Below are 12,385 nucleotides of genomic sequence, written 5' to 3'. Positions count from 1 at the left end.
TGCAGAAAGAAGCTCTTAGGTTGGGTTTTTGCGGTGATAGTCTAGCACCCCCCCCCCCCCCCCCCCCAGCCAATATGCATTATTGCTATTATAAACTGGTTACCAATTCAATTGGAACATTAAAACCCTCTGATGTCAAATATCTAGTACTTGCACCTGAGACAATCAGCATTCGCAATTCTGACCATCCGGTTGATAATAAAGTATGAATAGTCATCGCTTGGCCGGTTTGATAATGTTTAACAAGGATTCTTGGTTGTTAACAACACAGTGGAATGGAGCCAGCCAACCATTTTGACCATGTGGTCCTATTGCGTTTAGACAGAGTTTAGCTCGGTTTCATTAACATTCCTCCTAGTTATGTGTGCTCAATTACCACTGGCCTAGCTCCAGTGAACCACAAGGCATCTGGAAGGCCAACCAGCCAAATCACCATGAATAATTTAGCTGTCCAGATCAGAACTCTGCTTGTTAACATCCCCCTTTCCAAATGACTCCGTCCTTTTCTTCACATCAGTGCAATGTTGTAGATTCCTCTTCTCGGATCAAAATCCTCTCCTATGTGCTAGTGTAAATTGTTATGATACAGGCCGTTCACTGTAGTGGTGTGTTATATTCCGAGTGTTCACTAGTAACCTCCTCTGCTCTGGTTGTGCTCGTGTGACAGATGAGGTGTAAGGTAGTGATTAGGACTGGCCGCCTCAAATTGTGGGAAAGGGGGGGGGGGGTACCGTGAAACCGCAGGGCTGCATTGATCCTGTCGTGTATGCCTTCTTTATGACTGCTGTAATTGTTTTCTTCCCCCGTAGATAAATCGCCTCACTTCCTGCGCCTGGGAGATGTGGAAGTCAATGCCGGGCAGAACGCCACCTTCCAGTGCATTGCCACTGGCCGCGATGCCGTCAACAACAAACTATGGCTGCAGGTATGGAATGGGGCTGGGGGCAGAGCTAGACTCTAAACCACACCAAAAGCCTGTTTACGTCAACTGTCGAATAAGCCTCGGAACGCTCGATTGTTTTGCTGCGCAAACTTGCAGATGTCGATAGCTCAATAGCACATTTTCTTTTGCATATGTATGTCAATTCTGTCCAAACTGTATGACGTTTCTGGGCAGTGCACAAGCTATAAGGTAGATTTTCCAATGATCGACGGCCAGAGTCCTGCTTAGTATGTCTCGAACATGCCGGTGTACATTCAAACGCTGTGGAAATTATTATGCAAACTAAGATAAGTCTATATCTAGCATTTCATTCGATCTTGTAAGTGAAACAAGCTTCTTTATTAAAGGAAGGACACAGAATGTTCTTCATAGCTGGTAGTTAATCAGATTAGTTATCTGTTTTATCACTTAGTACTCTGTTCTTATAGCCACTACCAAAAACCCTGCTTAACTCCCTGCATATATATAGATGCATTTATTATATAAATGGAACTGTAAGCCTGTAAATGCGTCAATAAATGCATCCTTGTTTCCAAAAAAGTTTGGACGCTGTGTATGATGCAAATCAAAATTGAATGCAATATGTGCAAAAAACATTTATCGCTTTATTTATTTGAAAATAGTACAAAGACAACATATTAAATTTGAAACTGAGAAATGTTATTGTTTTTGGAAAAATACATGCCCATTTTGAAAATGATACCAGCAACACATTCCAAAAAAACTAAGACAGGGCATGTTTACCATTGATGCATCACCTCTTCTTTTAACAATACCATGTAAGTGTTTGGGAATTGGAAACCAACTGCTGTAGTTTTACATTTTGCTTGATATAGGATTTCAGCTGCTCAACAGTTCGACGTCTCCTTTGTCATATTTTTCATTTAGTAATGTGCCAAATGTGTTCAATGGGAGACAGGTCTGGACTGCAGGCAGGCCAGTTTAGCACCCAGCGTCTTATGCTGTTATAATACGTGCAGAATGTGGTTTGGCATTGTCTTGAAATTAGCAAGGCTTTCATTGAAAAAGACGTCTGGATGGCAGCATATGTTGCTCCAAAACCTGTATATATTGTTCTGCATTAATGATGCCTTAAAGTATGTGCAATTCACTATGCCATGTGTACTAATGCACCCCCATACCATCATGGATGCTGGTTTTTGAACTGTGCACTGATAATAAGCCAGATGGTCCTTCTCCTCTTTAGTCTGTAGGACACCACATCCATGATTCCCAAAAGTAATTTCAAATTTTGATTGGTCAGACCACAGAACTGTTTTGCACTTCGCCTCAGTCCATCTTCAATGACCTTCGGCCCAGAAAAGGTGGTGGCACTTCTGGATCTTGTTTATATGTTTACTTCTTTGCATGGTGGCGTTTTAACTTGCATTTGTAGATGCAGTGTTCATTGTTCAGACAATGGTTTTTGGAAGTTTTCTGCCCATGCAGTGATTTCCACTACACAGTTGTGTCGGTTTTTAATGAAGTGCCACCTGAGAGGCTGAAGATCACAGCTATCCAATATAGATTTCTGGCCTTGTCCCTTGCATACAGAGGTTTCTCCGGATTCGCTGACATTTTTAATGATATTATGTACTGTGGATGATGAGATCCCCAAACTCTTTTTGCAATTTTATGTTGAGAAACAATATTCTTAAATTGTTTTCCCGTGCAGTCTTTCATGGAGTGGTGAATTCCTGCCCATCCTCCCTTCTGACAGACCCATCCTCTCTGGAATACCTTATCTGGAATACCAAATCATGTTACTGACCTGTTGCTAGTTGACATAATTAGTTGTCTGATATTCCACCAGGTTTAGTTTTTTTAGCATTACACAACTTTTCCAGGCTTTTGTTGCCTCTGTCCCACATTTTTGAAATGTGTTGCTGGCATCAAATCCAATGTGGACATCTATTTTTCAAGAAGCAATAATATTTCTCAGTTTCCACATTTGATGTTGTCTGTACTATTTTCTATTGAATATAGGGTTTAAGTGATTTGCACATCATGGCATTCTGTTGTTATTTACATTTTACACAGCGTCCCAACTTTGGAAACTGGGTTGTACATATGATATATACTTTCCACTTATTAACTCATATGCTCACCACTTGTATATAAATGTGTGTTGGCTTAAAGTGGATTTTGTGTATTCTGTCCTTATTAGGCTACCACTAGCAGCACATTTAAACCAAGGAATATGTTGTTCATGTGTAAATGTATTTAGCTCAAAGAAGGCATTCTGATTATACCTGAAAGTCCCATCATACCTGAGGAGGGGAGGAGATAAGGAGACAGGGAGCAGGTGAATGAGAAGTGACTAAGGCTTATTTTGTCTTACGGATGAATGGTTTGGAAAGTGTGAAAGGCTATGTGACCCTTTGAGTACTGGCGATGGTGGAGGTGAGAATGTAAAAGAGATGCAGGTGATGACACCATACTGTTCTCATAGAGTTCCCTGTGATCAGCCGTTAAAGTGGCATCTTAATAGGTCCATTCATATGTGATATTCCTGAGTCATCCTGGACTCCATTCATAAACTATAGAACTTTGTATTTGATCAACAACTGTTAACGTACATTTTCCTTTTGGCTGTTTTGTTTAGAGGAGAAATGGCGAGGACATTCCTGTAGCGTCAACAAAAAACATAAACCACAGGCGGTTTGCAGCCTCATTCAGACTCAAGGAAGTGACCAATCTGGATGAAGACCTTTACCGATGCGTCACCCAATCAGACAGAGGATCTGGTGTGTCTAACTTTGCTGGATTAATCGTAAGAGGTATGTGTCCTAATCAGATGATATCCTTTTGTGTAAATACATTCATGAACATGTACATATGTTTTTGGCTTATTCATATGACTGATTGTAAATTATTTAATCACAATTTATACTCTACTCCATGATTCTGTTTTGTCATTTGTGGTTTTGAACTCCCAAAATATTGCTCCTTGAACAGTATGCAGAAATCAAATTTACAGTAAATATGTGAAGACACAGCTAGCATCTGTTCATTCGGATGAATGTTTTTCTATAGCGTTAGGATATTCAAATGAGATATCACTAAACAGCGAATGAATACACTGGATGTCATGTCACGATATGTGATGTCTGCTTGTGGAGAAGCTTCACAGTTGAGGTTAGTTGGGAGAGCAGAGGGCTTTGGCACCCAGCCAGGCTTCATCAGACAGCCCACAAGAATAAGGAGACTCTCCCACTGAGCCGCTCTACATATCTCCAGCCACACACAGAGAATGTGGACTACCTCCACCCCCAACCAAGAGGAAAGGATGTCCAGTTTTCTTGAATCTGTAAAAGCAAGTCTTATTGTTAGCGCAGGCCAGAGGGCCCGAGAATCCTGGTGTTAGAGGGGAGTTGTACATTAACTGCACTGACAGGTCCGATATCTCACTGGCGCTTGAAAGCTGACATCCTGCTACAGCGATACGAAAGATGGTAATTTTAAAGGAAATTTTGGGGCCATTGATACTGGCAGCCCATAATAAGAGCTGGCATGGAGTTGCCCATTGTCGCTTATGACCTAAGGGTAGCAGTTTATTAGTGGCTCCTCTGCCAAAGCTGAAGTGACAGAAGATGCTGCCGGCTATTTTGGTACGCTTTGTAACAAATGAAACTTTCAGTGGCAAATTCCTTTCACCGAAGGACTATTGATCTGTGTGTCCCCCAGCGGTGAGAGAAACAACACAGCGGAACACAATTGACTTGGTCATGACGTTTGCATGGCTCCTAGAGCTGGTTGAGTAATGATGTTGCCCCTTTTCTAGTAGAAACTAAACTTTATTGACAAGGTTGTTTATTAGAACAGAGCCACACATGCCTCACGAGCTACAGAAAAGCAAATTAAATTAAAGCTGCGAGCAGCGTTGGGCGGGATTCAGCATTCAGTTACGACTGGTCTTATTGCACTTCTTTTGGGCTGAGGAACACCAAATGTGTCATGGGTGGTTTTTCCCATCCAGTGGTGCCCCATGTGGCAAAGCTGAACCATGTAATAAATTAACTATATTTATAACCCTGAGCATGTGTGTCAAAAGTAATCACAAATATCATCTTGTGGAAGTTGTGGCGCTAACCAAAATCAGAATTTACTTCTATATCCTGCATATGCGTTTCATATGAATGCAAAACCACACCTGCTTTAATTTTATTGGTCAGTAGTGGCCATGTTATTTGAGATGCTGGCCTGGTTCATGAATAGATGAAAGACCTTGGTCCATAGATGTCAAATTTCAAGTAATAAGAAGATTGGTCTTTTGGAGAAGTGTTTCAGTAGTGTTTGAAGTGTTTTTCACATTGGTCCCAAAGGCGAAAATGTTCCTTGTGCGAATGAGGACCTGTGTACTGACTCACCGGGCTCTAGGTCAAATGGATTCAATATGGTGAGCTTTTCTTCACTACAGAGGCTTGTTACAGCGCCACCATGAGGCGTTTTAGGATTGTAAGGCTGTGACCCATGGGCTTTTTGTATGATGCAAGTTTGAGCCTTTTTTAGTCCTTTCTATCTCACATGGACTTGCAGAAAGTACAGAAGATAATCATATTAACCCACAGTAACAAATAGGGTTTCACCTGATTCATTGTTTGACTGCTAATGAAAAAAGATTTCTGATGTGAACTTTGGTGCAATTATTCAACATTGTAAATAAATGCTTATTATCCCAGATTCAATGATACAGAGTTATTGTGATATGTGTGATCCATCTGAGGGGTAATAGATGTGTGTGAGCTGTGGTATGTATATACTGTTGTGTAGAAAGTATGCCGTCATCTCCCCTGGTGTGTGTGTGTGCGTGTGTGCGTCTGTGTGTGCGGAGGCTAGTTTGCCACCCTGCCGTAAACAAACGGGCTGATTGGTAGCAGACACAACTGTCAGATAGGGAGCACTCTGGGAGATATTTTCTGCTTAAAGATAGATTCAAACTCAGTACCTGCCAGCTCTTCCCCGCTGAAGAAAGGCTCCTGCTTGACAAGCCCAGGCTCAAAGAGAGATTGTTAAACCCTGATGAAGCCTCATAATGATGCCAAAGGAAGAACTTGGAATGCACACATGTAAAAGAAAAGACGTACACGTCAACAGTGGAGCGTATATTTCTAAGGATATGAAAATGAAACTGGGTTGATTCCAAGCCACAGGGGAACTATTTTTAACAATATTGGTTTCTAATTTTACCTGGGAATGAACTTCTAGCGCCCCATTTGTGTTTGAGACGCGGGAGGATTGTGTCACCTTGGAGATGATAGCCTCATACAGCAGCCCAAACAATGTCTGCTCTGCATTCTGGGAGAGGGAGAGACAGATGGAGGAAGGGATCAATCCTCTGTGTCCTGTAACGCCATCAGTCAGCTGGAGATTGCTGTGTGCGCTTTGTTGTTCCAAGGCCTGCCCCGTCGCTGTCATCTTTCGCCTCAGAGCTTGTCATTAACTTGGAGAAAGAAAAAATTGGCAGACCCAAACGTTTCCTCACAAAGTCAAGTTGCGGCAGTGCGATCCCACCCCCCCCCCCCCCAACCTCTCTCATCTCCATCCCCCACCCCACCTCTCGATCGCTCCCTGTCCTTCCAACCCGCCCCTCTTGCCTTCCGCTTCCCCTCTCCGCCGCCACCACGTTTTCCGATCGAGCCGCTGCCTCGGAGACTGCCGACTGCATCTGCAATAAATGAAAATCAATTACTATTGGTCTGGTTCTCGGGCCAGGGCTGCATGGTTGCCCGGGTCAGAGCCGAGCCCACGGGTTGCCCAGTCAGTGAGTTGTGCGACGGCACGGCAGATGTTTAGCGGCGCGGCCTGCTGAAGGATGTGAGAGATGGATGAGACAAGGTTCAAGGAGCAGTAATGTGAGGGCTCGGCGATATCATTCCGCACTGCCACCTCACACATGATGGATGGGCTGTTTGGGAAGAAGCAATAATACCAGATAATGAAAGATTCATCTGCTACTCTCTCTCTCTTTCTCTATCACTCTCTCTCTCTCTATTGTTTCTGTCTTTCTCTCCCTCTATTTGTGTCTCCCTTTTTTCTCTCTCTCTCTTGATTTTCCACTTTCTTTCTCTCTCTTCCAACTGGCACTATCATCGCGCTGCCATTATGAAGGCCCAAATGGGGAGAGTCCACCTGCCTGCCTCGTACGTAGTGCCTGCTAGGCTAGACTGTGAGGCACTTCAAAAGCCTGTCTGCTAAAGCCTTCGGAATGCCACTGTGCATTTTGTTGGACGCATATTTAGGGGCGTTCTTTTGTTGAAAAAAAATCAATTTTTGGTGTCAGTTACTCCAGACCTCCTCTTGTGTTAACACCTTTTCCTTCTAACATGTTAATGAAATGAGAATGGTCCTCGCCTTCAGGTACAAGTACAAATTAGATTGGCAATTGCCTCTGCATTTCAATGGCCTTTCCCGTTTTTCTTCTCTTTCTATTGATGGGGTTGGTTTGTTTTCTGGGAAAACAATTTCATCCAAATGAACATCAGCGATTTCAAAAAACAATTATTTTTAATTAAATACATGGTGAAGATTGTTCTGATTAGTTTTATTTGGGGTCTACTAACTATAAAAATATTGTGACGCATTGAATTTACTCAATGTTTCTGCCAGTCAAATTGAAGCTGGACTGAGGTGTACAGTCAATATGATTTTCTGTATGATTTCTGCCGCTAGTAAAGTAGTTGTGTAGTTGTGACCATCTCAAATGCTACAGTATTGTTTAAATATTACATTTTCCAGTTTAGCCTAATTCGAAAATAATTTTTCAGTATGCGTCTCATAAACCACAAATGAGGCAGACAGAGATGAATAGGTTAAGGAAACCAGGAAGCTAACACAATGAAGAACTACAGGGAAGCCTCTACAGGAGCTTTCCCTGGGTACTGTGGGATGCACTAATCACCGCTACCATAAACCTTTTGCCAGCTTATTAAAGTGCTACATCAACAATGGTATTAGTCATAAAAATGCTAAACAATTACTTTCCAATTTAACGTCTTCTCTTGGAACTTAATTCAAGCTAATACCAATTTGTCTCATGAACACGTTTCTTTAAATGCCCTGCAGGGCTAAATACTGAACAGGGCCTTTTTGGTGATAATTGTTAGGTTCAAGAGGCAAACGCTTGGGTCACTTTACATCCGGGCCCTGTGAGCCATGTCTGTTTCCGTCCAATAGAATATCGAAAATATGGCATTTCCATAACTGACTTGCTGCTGATGAAGTGCAGTGCGTGATGATTTAGTGCACATACAGTATCAGCCAGGCCCTGGTTGTCTCACATTTATGTGTCCATTGATTCAATGCAAATCCAACGGGCAACGTATTTCCATTGCGATTTATGTAAAATGTGCCCACAGGTTGGATGTATGGCAGCCTCCTTCCCCAAAATGTGTGACTTCCAACTTCTCATCATGGCCCTGTAGTCGCAGCCACTCGACAGCAGGCGTAGGACACCCGAAGCATGCCGTTCCTTGCCAAACCGCTTGGCTTCTCATCACTCTGCACCCTCAACCGGTTTGCACATTCCACAGCTGACAACCACGACTGAGCTCACAGGCTCCCTGTGAGCTCAGTCGTCTAGTGACTCCGACCAAAAGGAGTCACTAGACGGTGACGAGAGGAAGAAGCCCTGTCCGACGTCCACCCGTGCGCCCCCGGGCATAGTCAGTTTGTGGCGCCTTATGATGTGCCCATTGGCATTTGAAGGATTGGAACACTTGGCAGCAGCTTTAGAAAATTGCTTGTTGCAGTTGCCACCATCTGGTGAATGGCTGTCATTCTGTATATTGGTGACCTCTATGGCGAGACTCATCATTGACCCAAGTTGAGATATTGTGTGTATCGTATCAAACGAAAGGACACCAATACACAGTTTCCTCCCCAATTTCCTTGTGTGGGATGACAGATGATTAGGTGAAAGCTGAACAGGTGGCTAGACATTTTGATTCCAACATGTGATGTGTTTGGGCATGATGGGCTAGCAATAGCACACTGACTATCAGATTGGACCATGTGATCTAAGAGTATTGCCACTGCTGTTGAATTAGCTGTGACAAACTAGTCGGCTGACAGCCATCTGGACTGAGAAGGAAGTACAGAGCAGGAGACCAACTCTGAGATAGTCTGAGAGAGTTTATCGTTGAACACCAGTGTGTCTTCTTCTGCACTGTTCATAAAGAAATTTCATGAACTATTCGCAGGTCTTATTGTTCTTACAGCAACAGGAATGGTAAAGCAATGGGTGCTTATGTCCCTCAGTATGTTTCTTCAGATATTGCATGGAAGATTCCATTCGTTTATTAGTCAACGCTCCAAGGGAGGGCCTGTGTTGCAGTGAGAATGTGGTAAATGTGATTTGGTATTTTATGACGTGGTGTCCCTGTGGTCTGGGTCTGCCAGAACTGGCCTGGATGAGGCCCACACTGACTGGATGGGGAACCAGCTGGCTGCTCTGAGAGTGTTTTATAGTTTGGCGCCATCTGTCTACCTCAAGGATGATAATAATAAAAACCTCAGTCATGTACAAGCATTTCTTGGAACAATGTTGGTGAGTTTCAATGACACACAATTATGTGGTATTTGCCGAAACAGTAATGCAGCTAGCTGCTTTCTGAAAGCATTAATACACTGCCCTGTAAAGGTATTTGCCTCCTGTTTGATTTTGTGCATTGTTGAAAAAGGTCTCCATGTTCAGTGCTTGAAACACTGAAACTCAAAATCAATTATGGTTTTATAATACTGTTGCAAGGCAATCTGCGTCTTCCAAATCTGTTTTCATGTATTTATAACCAATGGGGTTGTAGACACCATGGGCAGGCATAAAACCATTGATTGAAGTAAGGAAAGCAACGCTCTGTAATGGAAAGGAACAATGTAGTATATGTAACAGTTATGTAACACCGGTCCTGGAGGGCCGAACACTTCTGCTTTTATCTTCTACTTCGAATTAATCACTGATTCAGGCCTGGGAGACCAGGTGAGTGTAAATATCAAACAGGTACAGTTGCTAGGAAAAGTTTGTAATCCCTTTAGGATTACCTGAATAAATGGCTCCTAAAATACAGTCTGATCTTCATCTATGTCATACCAGTACATACAACGCAGTGTGATTTTGCAAAGAAAACACAAAAATTTATACATTTATATTTTCATTTAGCAAATTGGTCAAACATAAAAAGCATATCCCAGAGAGAGTACACAAACCAGGATTTTTAGTAACTCATCAAACCTTTTCTCAGACATAACCTCTAATAAATAGTTGTAGTTGCTGTTTAGATCTGCTCATCAGTTAGAAGGTAGTTTGGATCATTTCTCCTTAAATACCATTTCCCTTTGAACTGACATAAGCCATTCTGTTGTAAGAGTCTGTGTTAAGAGTCTATGTGATGCTGTTTGACCCAACTTCTTTAAAACCTCAGCAATCAGTAAACCTGAAATTAAGTTTGAAACCATTGCAAGCCGACCAGGCCCTGAGGCAGAAAAGCAGCCCCAAACCATGATGATCCCTCTGCAATGCTTGATTGGAAAGGGTTTTTGGTTTTGGAATGCTTTGTTTTTTCCTAAAAATATAGTGTTGTGCTCTTCAGCCAAAACGTAAATTTGTTTGTCCCGTCTGTTGAGAGAACATTCGTCCAGTATTATTCTAAAAAATTCAGGTGATTTTTGGCAAGGAGACATGTAGCAATTATTTCTATGGATAGCAGTGGTTCCCACCATGGTATCCTCCTATGAATCTCACTTGTTTTGTGTCTTTCTCATTGTGTATCTGCAATAGAGAATGGACGTTCACAGTCTCTCAAAACCCATTTAGATATATAGCCATTTATTCACATTTTGCTACGCAGCCAATATATTCGCTTTTAGATATATGGCCATATATATTTATAAACTACATGAATTCTGTATTTCTCCTGTCTCCTGCAGAACCCCCACGGCCTATTGCACCCCCTCAGCTGCTGGGCGTCGGACCCACCTACCTCCTAATCCAGCTAAATGCCAACTCGATATTCGGGGATGGCCCCATCATCCTGAAGGAGGTGGAGTACCGTATGACATCAGGGAGCTGGATAGAGACCCACGCTGTCAACTCCCCCAACTACAAGCTGTGGCACCTGGACCCGGACACAGAGTATGAGATCCGAGTGTTGCTCACTAGACCGGGGGAGGGGGGCACCGGCCAGCCTGGACCGCCTCTAATCACCAGGACCAAGTGTGCTGGTGAGTCGCCGTCTTCCTCCCGCTGTCTGTTTTCCTGCCTGTTAACCCTCACGGTGTCCCACGGCTCTGTGATATTTGCATACAGATAATTGCCAGGGGCCCTCTTAGAAAACATAATTGGAAAATCCAGGAAAAATAAAGTAAGTTCTTGATGGAGGTAATGTCGCGTTGTGTATTTTTTTTTTTCTTCCAAGCAAATAAACTAACACGCTTTTCAGAAGGAACCCTGCCAGCATTCACCCTCGGGTCCATGCAGACAAACATGCCAGGTTTTTCTCAGGTATTTTCATTCATTTCTGCCAAGGCGTCGTGATACACACTCCTGGGTTGCCATGGCATCCGTGTTAAGCACGAATCAACATGGCAGGCACTAGATGCCCAACTTCTATGGGGGAGCACGTAGTGCCGTGGCTGTGTTAGGAGAAGGAAGATGAAGATGGAAAGTGGTTATTAAGAATGATGCAGAATGTATGCAGTGTTTCATTACTCAGGGCAATGCCTTTCCGTCAGCCTCCGACTCCATCCATCTATTTTCATGCACCACGCTAAGAAATGAATAGACCAGCTGAATTCCCAGATTGACATTCAGAGAGGGGACCGTCTGCAGTCCCGTGTTTCCTCTTGGCTACTGTCAGGTTCTAGAGGTTCGTTTTTATTCCTTCAGGATATAGTCCACGGTTAAGTCTACTGGATGCCTTGCTTTCATTATAGCCAATCACATATCAGCATATTTCCCTGGATTAAGTGAAATATCTGCTGCCCATGAAATTGTCAGGAATGTGTTCTTTATTTGTGGCGATACACAAAGCTTTTTTGACAGTGTTGTCTTTTAAATCTTGGTTTTCCTTAATATTCCCACTCCCATCTAGCAAAACAATTATATATATATATATATATATATATATATGATATGAGTGGGAGAGAGAGAGGAGGAGGAGAGAGAGATTTAAACCTATATCCACTGCATATGGCATCCTTGGTGTCTACAAAGTCATTTAGAGAGATGTAGACACCAGACGTCACTGTAAATAGTGGCTGTGATATGTCTGTGATCACAGCAGACACATTTTCATTACTGAGCTTAAAGAGGCTGCCCAAATTCAAATCTTTGATATCGCTCAGGTTTTTTTTATTAGGCCGTGGCTGCGAATTTTGAGTGTTAGCCCCGCCCGTCCTTTTTGGAAACCCCTTTCTCAAAACTAAGGATCCGGATTACATTCTGTG

The 12,385-nt window shown here is 42.8% G+C and overlaps 1 protein-coding gene across 23 annotated transcripts in view; it reads left to right on the top strand.

The window, feature by feature from the left end:
- Positions 1 to 12,385, top strand: part of ptprk (protein tyrosine phosphatase receptor type K) — a 139,308-nt gene that overhangs the window by 65,881 nt on the left and 61,042 nt on the right. For all 23 annotated transcript variants that reach the window (XM_029114464.2, XM_029114470.2, XM_029114467.2 and 20 more), the window contains 3 exons: positions 810 to 925; positions 3,549 to 3,723; positions 10,868 to 11,161. In XM_029114464.2, coding sequence (XP_028970297.1) covers positions 810 to 925; positions 3,549 to 3,723; positions 10,868 to 11,161 — 585 coding nt within the window. The remainder of the gene's footprint in view (positions 1 to 809; positions 926 to 3,548; positions 3,724 to 10,867; positions 11,162 to 12,385) is intronic.

This window comes from Esox lucius, chromosome 18 (assembly GCF_011004845.1).
Source record: "Esox lucius isolate fEsoLuc1 chromosome 18, fEsoLuc1.pri, whole genome shotgun sequence".
Classification (NCBI taxonomy): Eukaryota; Metazoa; Chordata; class Actinopteri; order Esociformes; family Esocidae; genus Esox; species Esox lucius.
Note: the sequence above shows the minus strand (reverse complement) of the source record. Positions and strands in the feature narration are given on the sequence as shown.